The sequence below is a fragment of the Tyto alba genome, unplaced genomic scaffold, assembly GCF_018691265.1.
Source record: "Tyto alba isolate M040663 unplaced genomic scaffold, T.alba_DEE_v4.0 Super-Scaffold_28, whole genome shotgun sequence".
Taxonomy (NCBI): Eukaryota; Metazoa; Chordata; class Aves; order Strigiformes; family Tytonidae; genus Tyto; species Tyto alba.
In genome coordinates this window covers 1,668,104-1,687,910 of record NW_024881302.1, presented here as the reverse complement: position 1 = coordinate 1,687,910, position 19,807 = coordinate 1,668,104, and the positions used below count along the sequence as shown (strand labels likewise).

At 59.1% G+C, this 19,807-nt stretch overlaps 2 protein-coding genes across 4 annotated transcripts in view; one reads left to right on the top strand and one right to left on the bottom strand.

Annotated features, from left to right (window-relative positions):
• The window catches only part of TRAF7 (TNF receptor associated factor 7), a 47,327-nt gene extending 31,224 nt beyond the window's left edge, over positions 1-16,103 (top strand). For all 3 annotated transcript variants that reach the window (XM_042798301.1, XM_042798302.1, XM_042798300.1), the window contains 7 exons: positions 15-54; positions 483-599; positions 1,790-1,912; positions 2,729-2,848; positions 3,071-3,202; positions 3,444-3,563; positions 15,310-16,103. In XM_042798301.1, coding sequence (XP_042654235.1) covers positions 15-54; positions 483-599; positions 1,790-1,912; positions 2,729-2,848; positions 3,071-3,202; positions 3,444-3,563; positions 15,310-15,324 — 667 coding nt within the window. In that variant the 3' untranslated portion in view covers positions 15,325-16,103. The remainder of the gene's footprint in view (positions 1-14; positions 55-482; positions 600-1,789; positions 1,913-2,728; positions 2,849-3,070; positions 3,203-3,443; positions 3,564-15,309) is intronic.
• Positions 16,104-16,914: 811 nt separating this feature from the next.
• Positions 16,915-19,807, bottom strand: part of CASKIN1 (CASK interacting protein 1) — a 31,995-nt gene continuing 29,102 nt past the window's right edge. Inside the window, exon 21 of the mRNA XM_042798305.1 lies at positions 16,915-19,191. Coding sequence (XP_042654239.1) covers positions 19,095-19,191 — 97 coding nt within the window. The 3' untranslated portion in view covers positions 16,915-19,094. The remainder of the gene's footprint in view (positions 19,192-19,807) is intronic.

The following is a 19,807-nucleotide window of genomic DNA, read 5'->3' as shown; positions in this document are numbered from 1 at the left end:
TGGTGACATTACAGGAACAAGCTGTACAGCGGCTCTGCTGACTGCACCATTATTGTGAGTACCCAGGAGCCCTGCTCCGCTTCACAGTCGGGATGTGAGATCTACAGGCCAGCCCCGGGCTCTTGTAGAGCAAGGGACCTGCATCCTTTTTTCTACAAGGCTCTGCAGCTGCTGGTGGTGTAAGGCTGATAACCCGTGTGTGCTTTACCCACTGCCTTCAGCCAAGTTCCTCGCGGGGTGGATCTGGGTGATTCCTGCAGGCTGGATTTCCCACTCCCCGCTCCTGCGTGGGGAGCAGGAGGCTGGTGCTCTGAGCTGGGACAGGGCAGTTAGTCCTGATCAGGCCAGGAGAGTGGCTCATACAGGCGCCCTGTCCTGCCTCTGGTCTTGCCTGTGTCTGATTGCCGGCCTCCAGAGACAAAGGGGCTTCAGCACAAGGGACCCCCCCCCCGGCCCCTCACGGGCGCTCTTCTCCTTTGCAGGTCTGGGATATTCAAAACCTGCAGAAAGTGAACACGATCCGAGCACATGACAATCCTGTTTGCACTTTGGTCTCCTCACACAACATGCTGTTCAGCGGCTCTCTCAAAGCCATCAAGGTAGGGAGAGTTCTGGGGTGGCTCCTCTTGGCCTGGTTGGGGACCGATAGCACAAACTGTCAGGCAGCAGTGTCCAAACAGGAAGAAAGTGGCATTTTGGTCTGTAGGTGACCTTGTTGCTATGCTCTCCTGTGCCACACAAAGAAGCAAAGCTACACAGAGCAGCCAGCACTGTAGAGGTTTAGCCTGTGCTCTGTGCTGCAGTCAAAGATGTTCCGGGACCTGGCTGAAAAAACACCTTGTTTCTTCTAACTCTGTAAACCTGCGACTGCCCGTGGAGTATCTTGGCAGTTGCTGAGCATGTGTGTGTCCTTGGGCCCCCAGCAGAACTACTCAGACCATTGGGAATCGTGTCTGGGTCCAGAATTGGCTGAGGATTCAGGCTGCCTGTTTTGAAACCCCCTCCAAAGGATCTTGAATCCGCATTCTTTACCTAAAGCACGCCAAAAATCAGGGAACAGCTTTGCAAGTTGCCCTTTAAAGCCTTGGCTAGATTCCCTTGGTTCTGCTTCCAGCTCCTGGTGAGACGGCTTATGGGACCATCCATCTGTAAGAGGGCGCATGCTCTTTTCTTTATCTGGGGCCTGGAGTGGTTCAGCCGCCTAGAGAGCACGCAGGGCTGGAGGAGCAATGAGACAGCACTAGGCAGAAGGAGAGCTTGGGGCCTTTTGTTTTTGTCATCCCCAGCCCCTTTCTGCCAGAGGAGCCGAGAAGGCTCGGGGTGGCAGGGTGAGATCTGTCGGTCCCTGTGTACCGGGGAGGGTTTGGCCGTGGTTTCCCAGGAGCTGCAGGAACGGAGCTTTGTGGCAGGCAGTGGAAGTCCAGCGCGGTTCTTTACTGTGGATTTGGTTTAGGTGTTTCAAGCCCATGGCTCTGCTAGGGAAGGGTCTCTGCCGGTGGTGATGCTGGCTCCAAGCTAGCTCTCCCAGGCCCTCAAGGAACATGCTTATTCAGCATAGTTATTGTATTATTTTCTCTGCAAGTCAGTGGGTTCAGGGAATTCCCACCGGGCAGGAGAGCCAGCCCGAGGTTCCGCTTAGTGAGCTGGTAGGGCCTTTCCTTGCTGGCTGGGCAGGGCTGGGCAGCGCCTGGCTCCCGAGCTGGGCCCTGACCTGCTCTGCCCCACCACTGCCCCGGCCTGCTGAGACTCTCCTCCGTGTCTGGGGGGGGGGGGGTTGTGCTTTCCACAGGTCTGGGATATTGTAGGTACCGAGCTCAAACTGAAGAAGGAACTGACAGGTCTCAATCACTGGGTGCGAGCGCTGGTGGCTTCTCAAAACTATCTCTACAGCGGATCTTACCAAACAATCAAGGTGGGACCCTGAGACTCGCGGCAACTGCAAGTCGTTGGCTCTCCCCGTGCCTCTGCAGGTCTGCATTCTGCAGCGTGGGTTGGCGGAGCAGGACCAGAGGTAGCTGCCAGGATGCGAGAGCACGGCTGTCGCGTGTGCTGACGCGCTGGATTTTCCTGCGCTGATCGCATCTTTGCAGGCACAAAGGCCTGGCCTCTGGCCGGTCCTTGGGAGCGCAGCTGCCCGGGGGGGATGCTCGCCGAGATAAAAGGCGGCCTCGCAGCCGTGGCGCCTCACGCTGCCTCCGCAGCGATATCTGCGCTGACAGTCCTGCTGATAAGAGGAGAAGGTCACTGTCTGGCTGCAGCGTTACCATCAATCTGTGTGTGGTTTCCCAAACGCCCTCGATCTGTGTTGCCTCAGGCTTTGATGAATAGTTCACCTCTCAGCATCTGGGTGACACGAGAGAATTTGAAGCTGCCCTCCTCGGTGTTAATAAATCCCGGGTCATTTGTCTGCGTCCGTTTTCAGTGCTGTCAGGCTCTGGGTTGTGTGTGCACGTGTGTGCCTAGTCACGCACAAAAGGGTGTACAATCTCCACAACTTTTTCAGCCGGGATGTTCAAAGCTGGGCAGCTAAATAAGACAGCAGGACTTTGTGGTCATCAGCACTGAACGTTCCCAGCCGGACAGATTTGTCCTTAAAGATGTGATCTGGGCGCACGTGGAGCCAGGCTGACACTGCGCGTGGCTGGAGAACAGCGTCGAGGGAGCTCCCCCTCCTGAGGAGGGTCCCTGCATGGATCTCACCCCGCTTTCGCTCCGGCATCTCTTTCAGATCTGGGACATCCGCAACTTGGAGTGTGTCCACGTGCTGCAGACGTCAGGAGGCAGCGTCTACTCCATCGCCGTGACAAACCACCACATCGTGTGCGGCACCTATGAGAACCTCATCCACGTAAGGGCTGCGGGGTTTGGTGCCTTTGTGGGCTTGAGGTCAGGGGAGAGGAGGAAGGAGATGGGTGGCGTGGCTCTGCCGGTCCCTTTTGTGGCACAGCCGGGGCCTGGGCGCGCAGCACCCACTCTGGAGGTGTGCGTGGAGGTGGAAAACACCTCTCCGAGCAGAAGCTGGGGGGCCTGCAGCCCAGTGCAACCTCTGAGCCCTGCTCTCCTCCCGCAGGTCTGGGATATAGAGACAAAGGAACAAGTCCGCACGCTGACCGGGCACGTGGGCACGGTCTACGCCCTCGCTGTCATCTCCACGCCGGATCAAACCAAAGTCTTCAGTGCATCGTATGACCGGTCTCTCAGGGTACGTGTCCAGAGCTGTGCAGCTGCATCTGTGTATTTGACACTGTTCTTAAACCGGAGACAGCCTTGAGGGAAAGCGGGGAAAGGGATGCCCATCCCCACGTGCCACTTGGCCTCGTATTTCATTTGTGCCACTTGCCTCGAAGCCCGTGGCGCTCGGCATCCCCCGTCCCTCCTGGTGCTCGGGGTTGTGCCAGAGCCCCGTGCCGCTGGCGCGGCTCACGCCTCCCCTGTGCCCGCAGGTGTGGAGCATGGACAACATGATCTGCACTCAGACGCTGCTGCGACACCAGGGCAGCGTCACTGCCCTCGCCGTCTCCAGGGGCCGCCTCTTCTCCGGCGCTGTGGACAGCACTGTAAAGGTTGGTGTCCTCAAGAAGCTTCTCCTTGATGGTTTGGTCTCTTCCAGGGCTGGAAGTAGGGCCTTAAATGAGTTAGGAGCGGTCTTAAGACAAGCAAGGGGATGGTTCTCAGTGGGTGGGAGGTTTAACTCCAGACAGAGGGTGTTGTGGATGCTGGAGGCCCAGAGGGAAGGTCTGCACAAGGGTGAAGAGAAGCCCAGAGAGCTGCTCAGAACAGTCCCTGCCGTGGGTGCCTGTTGTCTCTCAGAACAGTCCCTGCCGTGGGTGCCTGTTGTCTCAGAACAGTCCCTGCCGTGGGTGCCTGTTGTCTCTCAGAACAGTCCCTGCCGTGGGTGCCTGTTGTCTCAGAACAGTCCCTGCCGTGGGTGCCTGTTGTCTCTCAGAACAGTCCCTGCCGTGGGTGCCTGTTGTCTCAGAACAGTCCGTGCCGTGGGTGCCTGTTGTCTCAGAACAGTCCCTGCCGTGGGTGCCTGTTGTCTCAGAACAGTCCATGCCGTGGGTGCCTGTTGTCTCTCAGAACAGTCCCTGCCGTGGGTGCCTGTTGTCTCTCAGAACAGTCCATGCCGTGGGTGCCTGTTGTCTCTCAGAACAGTCCCTGCCGTGGGTGCCTGTTGTCTCAGAACAGTCCCTGCCGTGGGTGCCTGTTGTCTCTCAGAACAGTCCCTGCCGTGGGTGCCTCTTGTCTCAGAACAGTCCCTGCCGTGGGTGCCTGTTGTCTCTCAGAACAGTCCCTGCCGTGGGTGCCTGTTGTCTCTCAGAACAGTCCCTGCCGTGGGTGCCTGTTGTCTCTCAGAACAGTCCCTGCCGTGGGTGCCTGTTGTCTCAGAACAGTCCCTGCCGTGGGTGCCTGTTGTCTCTCAGAACAGTCCCTGCCGTGGGTGCCTGTTGTCTCTCAGAACAGTCCCTGCCGTGGGTGCCTGTTGTCTCTCAGAACAGTCCCTGCCGTGGGTGCCTGTTGTCTCTCAGAACAGTCCCTGCCACAGGTGCCTGTTGTCTCTCAGAACAGTCCCTGCCACGGGTGCCTGTTGTCTCAGAACAGTCCCTGCCGTGGGTGCCTGTTGTCTCAGAACAGTCCCTGCCGTGGGTGCCTGTTGTCTGTCAGAACAGTCCCTGCCGTGGGTGCCTGTTGTCTCAGAACAGTCCCTGCCACGGGTGCCTGTTGTCTCTCAGAACAGTCCCTGCCGTGGGTGCCTGTTGTCTCTCAGAACAGTCCCTGCCGTGGGTGCCTGTTGTCTCTCAGAACAGTCCCTGCCGTGGGTGCCTGTTGTCTCTCAGAACAGTCCCTGCCGTGGGTGCCTGTTGTCTCTCAGAACAGTCCCTGCCGTGGGTGCCTGTTGTCTCTCAGAACAGTCCCTGCCACGGGTGCCTGTTGTCTCAGAACAGTCCCTGCCACAGGTGCCTGTTGTCTCTCAGAACAGTCCCTGCCGTGGGTGCCTGTTGTCTCAGAACAGTCCCTGCCACGGGTGCCTGTTGTCTCAGAACAGTCCGTGCCGTGGGTGCCTGTTGTCTCTCAGAACAGTCCCTGCCGTGGGTGCCTGTTGTCTCAGAACAGTCCCTGCCGTGGGTGCCTGTTGTCTCAGAACAGTCCCTGCCGTGGGTGCCTGTTGTCTCTCAGAACAGTCCCTGCCACGGGTGCCTGTTGTCTCAGAACAGTCCCTGCCGTGGGTGCCTGTTGTCTCTCAGAACAGTCCCTGCCGTGGGTGCCTGTTGTCTCTCAGAACAGTCCCTGCCGTGGGTGCCTGTTGTCTCTCAGAACAGTCCCTGCCACGGGTGCCTGTTGTCTCAGAACAGTCCGTGCCGTGGGTGCCTGTTGTCTGTCAGAACAGTCCCTGCCGTGGGTGCCTGTTGTCTCTCAGAACAGTCCCTGCCACGGGTGCCTGTTGTCTCTCAGAACAGTCCCTGCCGTGGGTGCCTGTTGTCTCTCAGAACAGTCCCTGCCACAGGTGCCTGTTGTCTCTCAGAACAGTCCCTGCCACGGGTGCCTGTTGTCTCAGAACAGTCCCTGCCGTGGGTGCCTGTTGTCTCAGAACAGTCCGTGCCGTGGGTGCCTGTTGTCTGTCAGAACAGTCCCTGCCGTGGGTGCCTGTTGTCTCAGAACAGTCCCTGCCACGGGTGCCTGTTGTCTCTCAGAACAGTCCCTGCCGTGGGTGCCTGTTGTCTCTCAGAACAGTCCCTGCCGTGGGTGCCTGTTGTCTCTCAGAACAGTCCCTGCCGTGGGTGCCTGTTGTCTCTCAGAACAGTCCCTGCCGTGGGTGCCTGTTGTCTCTCAGAACAGTCCCTGCCGTGGGTGCCTGTTGTCTCTCAGAACAGTCCCTGCCACGGGTGCCTGTTGTCTCAGAACAGTCCCTGCCACAGGTGCCTGTTGTCTCTCAGAACAGTCCCTGCCGTGGGTGCCTGTTGTCTCAGAACAGTCCCTGCCACGGGTGCCTGTTGTCTCAGAACAGTCCGTGCCGTGGGTGCCTGTTGTCTCTCAGAACAGTCCCTGCCGTGGGTGCCTGTTGTCTCAAAACAGTCCCTGCCGTGGGTGCCTGTTGTCTCAGAACAGTCCCTGCCGTGGGTGCCTGTTGTCTCTCAGAACAGTCCCTGCCACGGGTGCCTGTTGTCTCAGAACAGTCCCTGCCGTGGGTGCCTGTTGTCTCTCAGAACAGTCCCTGCCGTGGGTGCCTGTTGTCTCTCAGAACAGTCCCTGCCGTGGGTGCCTGTTGTCTCTCAGAACAGTCCCTGCCACGGGTGCCTGTTGTCTCAGAACAGTCCCTGCCACAGGTGCCTGTTGTCTCTCAGAACAGTCCCTGCCGTGGGTGCCTGTTGTCTCAGAACAGTCCCTGCCACGGGTGCCTGTTGTCTCAGAACAGTCCGTGCCGTGGGTGCCTGTTGTCTCTCAGAACAGTCCCTGCCGTGGGTGCCTGTTGTCTCAGAACAGTCCCTGCCGTGGGTGCCTGTTGTCTCAGAACAGTCCCTGCCGTGGGTGCCTGTTGTCTCAGAACAGTCCCTGCCGTGGGTGCCTGTTGTCTCAGAACAGTCCCTGCCACGGGTGCCTGTTGTCTCAGAACAGTCCGTGCCGTGGGTGCCTGTTGTCTCAGAACAGTCCCTGCCGTGGGTGCCTGTTGTCTCTCAGAACAGTCCGTGCCGTGGGTGCCTGTTGTCTCTCAGAACAGTCCCTACCGTGGGTGCCTGTTGTCTCAGAACAGTCCCTGCCGTGGGTGCCTGTTGTCTCAGAACAGTCCCTGCCGTGGGTGCCTGTTGTCTCTCAGAACAGTCCCTGCCGTGGGTGCCTGTTGTCTCTCAGAACAGTCCCTGCCGTGGGTGCCTGTTGTCTCAGAACAGTCCGTGCCGTGGGTGCCTGTTGTCTCTCAGAACAGTCCCTGCCGTGGGTGCCTGTTGTCTCTCAGAACAGTCCCTGCCGTGGGTGCCTGTTGTCTCTCAGAACAGTCCCTACCGTGGGTGCCTGTTGTCTCAGAACAGTCCCTGCCGTGGGTGCCTGTTGTCTCTCAGAACAGTCCCTGCCGTGGGTGCCTGTTGTCTCTCAGAACAGTCCGTGCCGTGGGTGCCTGTTGTCTCAGAACAGTCCCTGCCGTGGGTGCCTGTTGTCTCTCAGAACAGTCCCTGCCGTGGGTGCCTGTTGTCTCTCAGAACAGTCCCTGCCGTGGGTGCCTGTTGTCTCAGAACAGTCCCTGCCGTGGGTGCCTGTTGTCTCTCAGAACAGTCCCTGCCGTGGGTGCCTGTTGTCTCTCAGAACAGTCCCTGCCGTGGGTGCCTGTTGTCTCTCAGAACAGTCCCTGCCGTGGGTGCCTGTTGTCTCTCAGAACAGTCCCTGCTGTGGGTGCCTGTTGTCTCTCAGAACAGTCCCTGCCGTGGGTGCCTGTTGTCTCTCAGAACAGTCCCTGCTGTGGGTGCCTGTTGTCTCTCAGAACAGTCCCTGCCGTGGGTGCCTGTTGTCTCTCAGAACAGTCCCTGCCGTGGGTGCCTGTTGTCTCAGAACAGTCCCTTCCACGGGTGCCTGTTGTCTCAGAACAGTCCGTGCCGTGGGTGCCTGTTGTCTCTCAGAACAGTCCCTGCCGTGGGTGCCTGTTGTCTCAGAACAGTCCGTGCCGTGGGTGCCTGTTGTCTCTCAGAACAGTCCCTGCCGTGGGTGCCTGTTGTCTCTCAGAACAGTCCGTGCCGTGGGTGCCTGTTGTCTCTCAGAACAGTCCGTGCCGTGGGTGCCTGTTGTCTCTCAGAACAGTCCCTGCCGTGGGTGCCTGTTGTCTCTCAGAACAGTCCCTGCCACGGGTGCCTGTTGTCTCAGAACAGTCCCTGCCGTGGGTGCCTGTTGTCTCTCAGAACAGTCCCTGCCGTGGGTGCCTGTTGTCTCTCAGAACAGTCCCTGCCGTGGGTGCCTGTTGTCTCAGAACAGTCCCTTCCACGGGTGCCTGTTGTCTCAGAACAGTCCGTGCCGTGGGTGCCTGTTGTCTCTCAGAACAGTCCCTGCCGTGGGTGCCTGTTGTCTCAGAACAGTCCGTGCCGTGGGTGCCTGTTGTCTCTCAGAACAGTCCCTGCCGTGGGTGCCTGTTGTCTCTCAGAACAGTCCCTGCCGTGGGTGCCTGTTGTCTCTCAGAACAGTCCCTGCCGTGGGTGCCTGTTGTCTCTCAGAACAGTCCCTGCCGTGGGTGCCTGTTGTCTCTCAGAACAGTCCCTGCTGTGGGTGCCTGTTGTCTCTCAGAACAGTCCCTGCCACGGGTGCCTGTTGTCTCAGAACAGTCCCTGCTGTGGGTGCCTGTTGTCTCTCAGAACAGTCCCTGCCGTGGGTGCCTGTTGTCTCTCAGAACAGTCCCTGCCGTGGGTGCCTGTTGTCTCAGAACAGTCCCTTCCACGGGTGCCTGTTGTCTCAGAACAGTCCGTGCCGTGGGTGCCTGTTGTCTCTCAGAACAGTCCCTGCCGTGGGTGCCTGTTGTCTCAGAACAGTCCGTGCCGTGGGTGCCTGTTGTCTCTCAGAACAGTCCCTGCCGTGGGTGCCTGTTGTCTCTCAGAACAGTCCCTGCCGTGGGTGCCTGTTGTCTCTCAGAACAGTCCCTGCCGTGGGTGCCTGTTGTCTCTCAGAACAGTCCCTGCCGTGGGTGCCTGTTGTCTCTCAGAACAGTCCCTGCTGTGGGTGCCTGTTGTCTCTCAGAACAGTCCCTGCCACGGGTGCCTGTTGTCTCAGAACAGTCCCTGCTGTGGGTGCCTGTTGTCTCTCAGAACAGTCCCTGCCGTGGGTGCCTGTTGTCTCTCAGAACAGTCCCTGCCGTGGGTGCCTGTTGTCTCTCAGAACAGTCCGTGCCGTGGGTGCCTGTTGTCTCAGAACAGTCCCTGCCGTGGGTGCCTGTTGTCTCTCAGAACAGTCCCTGCCGTGGGTGCCTGTTGTCTCAGAACAGTCCCTGCCGTGGGTGCCTGTTGTCTCTCAGAACAGTCCCTGCCGTGGGTGCCTGTTGTCTCTCAGAACAGTCCCTGCCGTGGGTGCCTGTTGTCTCTCAGAACAGTCCCTGCCACGGGTGCCTGTTGTCTCTCAGAACAGTCCCTGCCGTGGGTGCCTGTTGTCTCTCAGAACAGTCCCTGCCGTGGGTGCCTGTTGTCTCAGAACAGTCCCTTCCACGGGTGCCTGTTGTCTCAGAACAGTCCGTGCCGTGGGTGCCTGTTGTCTCTCAGAACAGTCCCTGCCGTGGGTGCCTGTTGTCTCAGAACAGTCCCTGCCGTGGGTGCCTGTTGTCTCTCAGAACAGTCCCTGCCGTGGGTGCCTGTTGTCTCTCAGAACAGTCCCTGCCGTGGGTGCCTGTTGTCTCTCAGAACAGTCCCTGCCGTGGGTGCCTGTTGTCTCTCAGAACAGTCCCTGCTGTGGGTGCCTGTTGTCTCTCAGAACAGTCCCTGCCACGGGTGCCTGTTGTCTCAGAACAGTCCCTGCTGTGGGTGCCTGTTGTCTCTCAGAACAGTCCCTGCCGTGGGTGCCTGTTGTCTCTCAGAACAGTCCCTGCCGTGGGTGCCTGTTGTCTCAGAACAGTCCCTTCCACGGGTGCCTGTTGTCTCAGAACAGTCCGTGCCGTGGGTGCCTGTTGTCTCTCAGAACAGTCCCTGCCGTGGGTGCCTGTTGTCTCAGAACAGTCCGTGCCGTGGGTGCCTGTTGTCTCTCAGAACAGTCCCTGCCGTGGGTGCCTGTTGTCTCTCAGAACAGTCCCTGCCGTGGGTGCCTGTTGTCTCTCAGAACAGTCCCTGCCGTGGGTGCCTGTTGTCTCTCAGAACAGTCCCTGCCGTGGGTGCCTGTTGTCTCTCAGAACAGTCCCTGCTGTGGGTGCCTGTTGTCTGTCAGAACAGTCCCTGCCGTGGGTGCCTGTTGTCTCAGAACAGTCCCTGCTGTGGGTGCCTGTTGTCTCTCAGAACAGTCCCTGCCGTGGGTGCCTGTTGTCTCTCAGAACAGTCCCTGCCGTGGGTGCCTGTTGTCTCTCAGAACAGTCCGTGCCGTGGGTGCCTGTTGTCTCAGAACAGTCCCTGCCGTGGGTGCCTGTTGTCTCTCAGAACAGTCCCTGCCGTGGGTGCCTGTTGTCTCAGAACAGTCCCTGCCGTGGGTGCCTGTTGTCTCTCAGAACAGTCCCTGCCGTGGGTGCCTGTTGTCTCTCAGAACAGTCCCTGCCGTGGGTGCCTGTTGTCTCTCAGAACAGTCCCTGCCACGGGTGCCTGTTGTCTCTCAGAACAGTCCCTGCCGTGGGTGCCTGTTGTCTCTCAGAACAGTCCCTGCCGTGGGTGCCTGTTGTCTCTCAGAACAGTCCCTGCCGTGGGTGCCTGTTGTCTCTCAGAACAGTCCCTGCCGTGGGTGCCTGTTGTCTCTCAGAACAGTCCCTGCCGTGGGTGCCTGTTGTCTCAGAACAGTCCCTGCCACAGGTGCCTGTTGTCTCTCAGAACAGTCCCTGCCGTGGGTGCCTGTTGTCTCAGAACAGTCCCTGCCACGGGTGCCTGTTGTCTCAGAACAGTCCGTGCCGTGGGTGCCTGTTGTCTCTCAGAACAGTCCCTGCCGTGGGTGCCTGTTGTCTCAAAACAGTCCCTGCCGTGGGTGCCTGTTGTCTCAGAACAGTCCCTGCCGTGGGTGCCTGTTGTCTCTCAGAACAGTCCCTGCCACGGGTGCCTGTTGTCTCAGAACAGTCCCTGCCGTGGGTGCCTGTTGTCTCAGAACAGTCCCTGCCGTGGGTGCCTGTTGTCTCTCAGAACAGTCCCTGCCGTGGGTGCCTGTTGTCTCTCAGAACAGTCCCTGCCGTGGGTGCCTGTTGTCTCTCAGAACAGTCCCTGCCACGGGTGCCTGTTGTCTCAGAACAGTCCCTGCCACAGGTGCCTGTTGTCTCTCAGAACAGTCCCTGCCGTGGGTGCCTGTTGTCTCAGAACAGTCCCTGCCACGGGTGCCTGTTGTCTCAGAACAGTCCGTGCCGTGGGTGCCTGTTGTCTCTCAGAACAGTCCCTGCCGTGGGTGCCTGTTGTCTCAGAACAGTCCCTGCCGTGGGTGCCTGTTGTCTCAGAACAGTCCCTGCCGTGGGTGCCTGTTGTCTCAGAACAGTCCCTGCCGTGGGTGCCTGTTGTCTCAGAACAGTCCCTGCCACGGGTGCCTGTTGTCTCAGAACAGTCCGTGCCGTGGGTGCCTGTTGTCTCAGAACAGTCCCTGCCGTGGGTGCCTGTTGTCTCTCAGAACAGTCCGTGCCGTGGGTGCCTGTTGTCTCTCAGAACAGTCCCTACCGTGGGTGCCTGTTGTCTCAGAACAGTCCCTGCCGTGGGTGCCTGTTGTCTCTCAGAACAGTCCCTGCCGTGGGTGCCTGTTGTCTCTCAGAACAGTCCCTGCCGTGGGTGCCTGTTGTCTCAGAACAGTCCGTGCCGTGGGTGCCTGTTGTCTCTCAGAACAGTCCCTGCCGTGGGTGCCTGTTGTCTCTCAGAACAGTCCCTGCCGTGGGTGCCTGTTGTCTCTCAGAACAGTCCCTACCGTGGGTGCCTGTTGTCTCAGAACAGTCCCTGCCGTGGGTGCCTGTTGTCTCTCAGAACAGTCCGTGCCGTGGGTGCCTGTTGTCTCTCAGAACAGTCCGTGCCGTGGGTGCCTGTTGTCTCAGAACAGTCCCTGCCGTGGGTGCCTGTTGTCTCTCAGAACAGTCCCTGCCGTGGGTGCCTGTTGTCTCTCAGAACAGTCCCTGCCGTGGGTGCCTGTTGTCTCAGAACAGTCCCTGCCGTGGGTGCCTGTTGTCTCTCAGAACAGTCCCTGCCGTGGGTGCCTGTTGTCTCTCAGAACAGTCCCTGCCGTGGGTGCCTGTTGTCTCTCAGAACAGTCCCTGCCGTGGGTGCCTGTTGTCTCTCAGAACAGTCCCTGCTGTGGGTGCCTGTTGTCTCTCAGAACAGTCCCTGCCACGGGTGCCTGTTGTCTCAGAACAGTCCCTGCTGTGGGTGCCTGTTGTCTCTCAGAACAGTCCCTGCCGTGGGTGCCTGTTGTCTCTCAGAACAGTCCCTGCCGTGGGTGCCTGTTGTCTCAGAACAGTCCCTTCCACGGGTGCCTGTTGTCTCAGAACAGTCCGTGCCGTGGGTGCCTGTTGTCTCTCAGAACAGTCCCTGCCGTGGGTGCCTGTTGTCTCAGAACAGTCCGTGCCGTGGGTGCCTGTTGTCTCTCAGAACAGTCCCTGCCGTGGGTGCCTGTTGTCTCTCAGAACAGTCCGTGCCGTGGGTGCCTGTTGTCTCTCAGAACAGTCCCTGCCGTGGGTGCCTGTTGTCTCTCAGAACAGTCCCTGCCGTGGGTGCCTGTTGTCTCTCAGAACAGTCCCTGCCACGGGTGCCTGTTGTCTCAGAACAGTCCCTGCCGTGGGTGCCTGTTGTCTCTCAGAACAGTCCCTGCCGTGGGTGCCTGTTGTCTCTCAGAACAGTCCCTGCCGTGGGTGCCTGTTGTCTCTCAGAACAGTCCCTGCCGTGGGTGCCTGTTGTCTCAGAACAGTCCCTTCCACGGGTGCCTGTTGTCTCAGAACAGTCCGTGCCGTGGGTGCCTGTTGTCTCTCAGAACAGTCCCTGCCGTGGGTGCCTGTTGTCTCAGAACAGTCCGTGCCGTGGGTGCCTGTTGTCTCTCAGAACAGTCCCTGCCGTGGGTGCCTGTTGTCTCTCAGAACAGTCCCTGCCGTGGGTGCCTGTTGTCTCTCAGAACAGTCCCTGCCGTGGGTGCCTGTTGTCTCTCAGAACAGTCCCTGCTGTGGGTGCCTGTTGTCTCTCAGAACAGTCCCTGCCACGGGTGCCTGTTGTCTCAGAACAGTCCCTGCTGTGGGTGCCTGTTGTCTCTCAGAACAGTCCCTGCCGTGGGTGCCTGTTGTCTCTCAGAACAGTCCCTGCCGTGGGTGCCTGTTGTCTCAGAACAGTCCCTTCCACGGGTGCCTGTTGTCTCAGAACAGTCCGTGCCGTGGGTGCCTGTTGTCTCTCAGAACAGTCCCTGCCGTGGGTGCCTGTTGTCTCAGAACAGTCCGTGCAGTGGGTGCCTGTTGTCTCTCAGAACAGTCCCTGCCGTGGGTGCCTGTTGTCTCTCAGAACAGTCCCTGCCGTGGGTGCCTGTTGTCTCTCAGAACAGTCCCTGCCGTGGGTGCCTGTTGTCTCTCAGAACAGTCCCTGCCGTGGGTGCCTGTTGTCTCTCAGAACAGTCCCTGCTGTGGGTGCCTGTTGTCTCTCAGAACAGTCCCTGCCACGGGTGCCTGTTGTCTCAGAACAGTCCCTGCTGTGGGTGCCTGTTGTCTCTCAGAACAGTCCCTGCCGTGGGTGCCTGTTGTCTCTCAGAACAGTCCCTGCCGTGGGTGCCTGTTGTCTCTCAGAACAGTCCGTGCCGTGGGTGCCTGTTGTCTCAGAACAGTCCCTGCCGTGGGTGCCTGTTGTCTCTCAGAACAGTCCCTGCCGTGGGTGCCTGTTGTCTCAGAACAGTCCCTGCCGTGGGTGCCTGTTGTCTCTCAGAACAGTCCCTGCCGTGGGTGCCTGTTGTCTCTCAGAACAGTCCCTGCCGTGGGTGCCTGTTGTCTCTCAGAACAGTCCCTGCCACGGGTGCCTGTTGTCTCTCAGAACAGTCCCTGCCGTGGGTGCCTGTTGTCTCTCAGAACAGTCCCTGCCGTGGGTGCCTGTTGTCTCAGAACAGTCCCTTCCACGGGTGCCTGTTGTCTCAGAACAGTCCGTGCCGTGGGTGCCTGTTGTCTCTCAGAACAGTCCGTGCCGTGGGTGCCTGTTGTCTCTCAGAACAGTCCCTGCCGTGGGTGCCTGTTGTCTCAGAACAGTCCCTGCCGTGGGTGCCTGTTGTCTCTCAGAACAGTCCCTGCCGTGGGTGCCTGTTGTCTCTCAGAACAGTCCCTGCCGTGGGTGCCTGTTGTCTCTCAGAACAGTCCCTGCCGTGGGTGCCTGTTGTCTCTCAGAACAGTCCCTGCTGTGGGTGCCTGTTGTCTCTCAGAACAGTCCCTGCCACGGGTGCCTGTTGTCTCAGAACAGTCCCTGCTGTGGGTGCCTGTTGTCTCTCAGAACAGTCCCTGCCGTGGGTGCCTGTTGTCTCTCAGAACAGTCCCTGCCGTGGGTGCCTGTTGTCTCAGAACAGTCCCTTCCATGGGTGCCTGTTGTCTCAGAACAGTCCGTGCCGTGGGTGCCTGTTGTCTCTCAGAACAGTCCCTGCCGTGGGTGCCTGTTGTCTCAGAACAGTCCGTGCCGTGGGTGCCTGTTGTCTCTCAGAACAGTCCCTGCCGTGGGTGCCTGTTGTCTCTCAGAACAGTCCCTGCCGTGGGTGCCTGTTGTCTCTCAGAACAGTCCCTGCCGTGGGTGCCTGTTGTCTCTCAGAACAGTCCCTGCTGTGGGTGCCTGTTGTCTCTCAGAACAGTCCCTGCCACGGGTGCCTGTTGTCTCAGAACAGTCCCTGCTGTGGGTGCCTGTTGTCTCTCAGAACAGTCCCTGCCGTGGGTGCCTGTTGTCTCTCAGAACAGTCCCTGCCGTGGGTGCCTGTTGTCTCTCAGAACAGTCCGTGCCGTGGGTGCCTGTTGTCTCAGAACAGTCCCTGCCGTGGGTGCCTGTTGTCTCTCAGAACAGTCCCTGCCGTGGGTGCCTGTTGTCTCAGAACAGTCCCTGCCGTGGGTGCCTGTTGTCTCTCAGAACAGTCCCTGCCGTGGGTGCCTGTTGTCTCTCAGAACAGTCCCTGCCGTGGGTGCCTGTTGTCTCTCAGAACAGTCCCTGCCACGGGTGCCTGTTGTCTCTCAGAACAGTCCCTGCCGTGGGTGCCTGTTGTCTCTCAGAACAGTCCCTGCCGTGGGTGCCTGTTGTCTCTCAGAACAGTCCCTGCCGTGGGTGCCTGTTGTCTCTCAGAACAGTCCCTGCCACGGGTGCCTGTTGTCTCTCAGAACAGTCCCTGCCACGGGTGCCTGTTGTCTCTCAGAACAGCCCCTGCCACGGGTGCCTGTTGTCTCAGAACAGTCCCTGCCGTGGGTGCCTGTTGTCTCAGAACAGTCCCTGCCGTGGGTGCCTGTTGTCTCTCAGAACAGTCCCTGCCGTGGGTGCCTGTTGTCTCTCAGAACAGTCCGTGCCGTGGGTGCCTGTTGTCTCTCAGAACAGTCCCTGCCGTGGGTGCCTGTTGTCTCTCAGAACAGTCCCTGCCGTGGGTGCCTGTTGTCTCAGAACAGTCCCTGCCGTCGGTGCCTGTTGTCTCTCAGAACAGTCCCTGCCGTGGGTGCCTGTTGTCTCAGAACAGTCCCTGCCACGGGTGCCTGTTGTCTCTCCTCCACAGGTCTGGACCTGCTAGCGAGGGCTCCGCACACACTGAACGACCAAAAACCGCTCCCCTCCGTCGGCCCGCCGGGTGACTACCGCCACTCTGAGATAACCGCTGCCTGCTGCCCCCCCCGGGCCGGTTCCCCCCCCTGCACGGACCCCGGCTGGCAGCTCTCAGGGCGGGTCTGCCCCGCGGGTGCTCCCCACGTCCCCCCACCTCTGCCGGGTGTGATTTAGAAAATCAGAGGAAAAGCCCTCGGGGTGCCCAGCGCCTCGCGCGCCGCAGGGTGCCCCTCCTCTGCCCCGCATCCCCCCCCCCCCCCACCCCGAGCTGGGGAGCATCCTCTGGGGCCAGGGCCGGGGGGGAACCTGGGCCACCGGGGCAGCTGCACGGTGGCCCTTGGCCAGTGACGGGCCCGAATGGCAACGCTTGGCACAGGCGGGAGCCGGCCTGGCCAGGGCAGCGACGCCGGGAGGCCGGTCCCCTTGTAAATGCGCGACCTGAGCGTTAGGCCTTGCCCTGGGTTGGGACCCCGGCCCCTTTCTCTCTCTAGTATTTAATTTTACTGCCAAGATGTCAGGCTGATCCATCTGGGAAGAGGGTGTTTTCTTGAGTAGCCAGGTACGATTTTTATGCCACAGCTAGTTCTCAAATAACACAAGCCCATTGTTCGCCACCCTGTAATAATGGTCTCCACATTAAAGAGAAAAAGCCTCCGTTGCATTTTTACTCACATTTTCTACTGTTTTTAAGATTGTAATATAGATTTGGTTATTTCTTCATTGACAATAAAAGCAGAAAGAGCTGTTCTTCCTGGCCAGCGTGAGTTATTGCAGGCTCCCGGTGGGAGCCAGTGGCCAGCACTGGTCCGGGGGCAGCTCCAGCCTGCAACCCGCCCGCCCGCCCCACGGGTGCTGCCCCGGGGGGGTGGGCACGGCCACGGCCCCCGCTGTGACAAACTTGGGGGGGGGGGGGCCAGGGATTGCCCACTTGGGGGGAGAGCAAGTTCCCAGCTGGCCGGGCTGCCCCCCCCATAGCACGTACCCCCGGCAAGTCCCGACCACGCCACGACGACCCACCCACCCGCGTGTCCTGTGCCAGCACAGCCCGGCACCCCCCCGGCCACCCACCCCCCCACACCAGGACCCCCCCCGACCACCCACGCCCCCCCCCGGCCACCCACACCCCCCTGGGACCCCCACAGCCTCCCCCACCTCCCCTGGGACCCCCACCGCCACCCACCCCCCCGGGACCCCCACGGCCTCCTCCACCCACCCTGGGACCCCCACGGCCACCCCCCCCCTCCAGGACCCCCACAGCCTCCCCCACCTCCCCTGGGACCCCCACCGCCACCCAACCCCCCCGGGACCCCCACGGCCTCCTCCACCCACCCCAGGACCCCCACAGCCTCCCCCACCTCCCCCGGGACCCCCCACGGCCACCCACCCCCCTGGGACCCCCAGGGCCTCCTCCACCCCCCCTGGGACCCCCACAGCCTCCTCCAACCCCCCCCCCCCCAGGACCCCCACAGCCGCTCACCCGGCCCGGCCACACGGCAGGAGCCAGCGCACGTGATGGTCGATGGTTTTTGGACACAAACAGCGCTGGCAGACTGGGAGGGGTTTTGGTTTTGGTTTTTTTTTATTATTTTTCTTTAAATATTTGTTGCCAGACTTCGTATAGGAGCAAACTTCTTCACAGCACCACGAGCCATCTACTATTCAGAATAGGAAGAATAAGACAAGTAGAGGTGAAATCTAAGCACAGAGGAGCAGGGAGAAGCACCAAGATGCATAGCTTGACAGATGGGATACGATACAGAGTCCATAACTTAATCATAAAAAATATATATATGTATATATCCATCATGTAGAACTTTATGGATTAATTTTTTTAGATACATATTTTTTCTTTTCAACAGATATTTTCAGGCGGGTGATTTTTTTTTTTTTTTTTACTATTTTTAAAGTCTTTTTTGTTGTTTTTTGTTTTGTTTTTTTTTTAAAAGAAATTTCAAAGTTGTGCCAAACACATCTGGATCAGTGACCACAATGGGAGAGACGGGGCGGGGGGGGGGGGGGGTGGGGGAAAGAGGGAGGGAGAGGAAGGTGGAGGGAGAGACCACTCTACGTCTCAAGAAAAGAAAGGAACAGCAACACTTCGTTTTGAAACCACAAGCAAAAAATGCATTCATCAGGACTCAAGCGACTGAACCAGACTCCAACTCCAGTTTATACATGAATATACAGCGGTGCGTCCCGGAGAACACACGCGAGCACACGCACCCCCCGCGTGCACACACACGCACACCCACACACGCGCACACCAAAGAAATGCTGGGAAAAAGAACAAAAAAAAAAAAAAAAAAAAGAGTAATAAACAAAACCAAACCCTGAAGACACTCCAAAAGAAATCAAACACCTCCAGTATAAGAATTAACGAAAACGTCCATAAAACAAGGCACATCCTTTGAGTTCTTAACGGTGTAAAAATAAAGACGTGACACTGAATCCCAACGGAAAGACCCGAACAGAACTGCTCGCACGTACCTTCCACCCGGAGAAAAGGTAAATATTGTGCTACTCTTAGAATGAGTTTGCCACAAGACACACAGCTTAGTATAATCTAATAGTTTTTCTCAAGCTAAAATCCAGTTTTCTCTTGATTTCTTTTAAACTGCTTTATATATAATTGCTAATATTTTTAAAATCTTTTAAATATATATTTGTTAAAGTTTATTCTTTTTATTATTTCGGGGGGTGGGGGAAAATCTGGTTTATATTTTTTTCTTTTTTTTTTTTTCCCCGCCAATAAATTAATACTTCTTTATAGCTTATCACTGTCCACCCCCCCCCCCCCGCTGCGGGGAGGGGCCGGGCAGGGGCACGTCCCGCTGCCCCCCCGCACCGCCGAGGGCCCCGAGACGGGGCGTTCGCTCCCCATTTCACAACCAACGCAAAGAAAAACAACAAAAAATCCCCCAAAAAAACAAACAAACAAACAAAAAGCAAACAAACAAACAAACAAAAAAAAAAAAAAAAAAAAAAAACCCTTTTTTCACGCCTGAGGTGAGCCCCCGCCCTGCGAAGGGGAGCCCCACGGCCGGGCCCCTCGGGGAGCATCCCCCCCCCCCCCCCGCCCCACGGAGCATCCCCCACGCCAGCCCAAGGCTCGTGCGATGCCGCGGCGGGACCCCGCGCCCTGCCCGCCCCCGGCAAACGCCAACGGAGAAAGAAAATTTAAAAAAAATAAAAAAAATAATTAAAAAAAAATATATATATATCTATATAAAAAAAAAAAAAAAAAAGGAGAAAAGAAACCCAAGTGCATTTGCCCACCCGCCACCAGCAAACGCCACCGGCGACACGCGGCTGCGCCACCGCGCCGGGCAGGGCTTGTGCTACATTGGGGCCGTGGCCACCACCGGGCAGGTGGGGGGAGAGACCCCCCCGCACCCCCGGCAGCCGGTGGGCGCCTTTTCGGTCCAGGGCGTGTTGCTTCATTTCTTCTGTTGGTTTTTTTTTTTGTTTTGTTTTTTTGCTTTTGCAAAAGGGAGTCCTGCCGGAGCCGGCGCCGAGTCCGTGAGCACAATCCTGAGGTATCTTCTTCTTTGTGCAAACCCCGAGGGACGGGATGTCCGGGAGGGGACGGCTGTACAAAGGGGATGGGGCAGGCCGGGGGGGCCCGGGGGGGGGGGGATGTTGAGGAGGGGAGGAGGATTGGGGGGGGGGGGGGTGTCGTGGATCGTTGTGCCCTTGTGCCCACGTAAGCCCTGAGGTTCGCGGGGGCCTTGGTGCCCCTCACTCCAACATGGCGTCCAGCTGGTCCGCCAGGTCGTCGAACATGCTGCCGATGTCGTCCAGGATGCTCACGGTGCTCTTCGACTCCGCGGCCGAGCTGGGTGAGGGGGGGGGGGACGGGACGGGGGGAAACGGGTCAGCGCGTGGGGCAGCGGCGCCGCGCACACACCCCACCCCACCGCCCCCCACCCGCCCAGCGGCGCTCAGCACCGTGTCCCCCAGTGTCACCTCCCCAGTGCCACCCCACAGCGGGGGCCAGCTCAGCCCCACGCTGCTCTGTCTCCGTGTCCCCCAGTGCCACCCCACAGTGGGGGCAGCTCAGCCCCACGCTGCTCCGGCTCTGTGTCCCCCAGTGTCACCTCCCCAGTGCCACCCCACAGCGGGGGCAGCTCAGCCCCACGCTGCTCCGGCTCTGTGTCCCCCAGTGTCACCTCCCCAGTGCCACCCCACAGCCGGGGCCAGCTCAGCCCCACGCTGCTCCGGCTCCGTGTCCCCCAGTGTCACCTCCCCAGTGCCACCCCACAGCGGGGGCCAGCTCAGCCCCACGCTGCTCTGTCTCCGTGTCCCCAGTGCCACCCCACAGCGGGGGCCAGCTCAGCCCCACGCTGCTCCGGCTCCGTGTCCCCCAGTGTCACCTCCCCAGTGCCACCCCACAGCGGGGGCAGCTCAGCCCCACGCTGCTCTGTCTCCGTGTCCCCAGTGTCACCCCACAG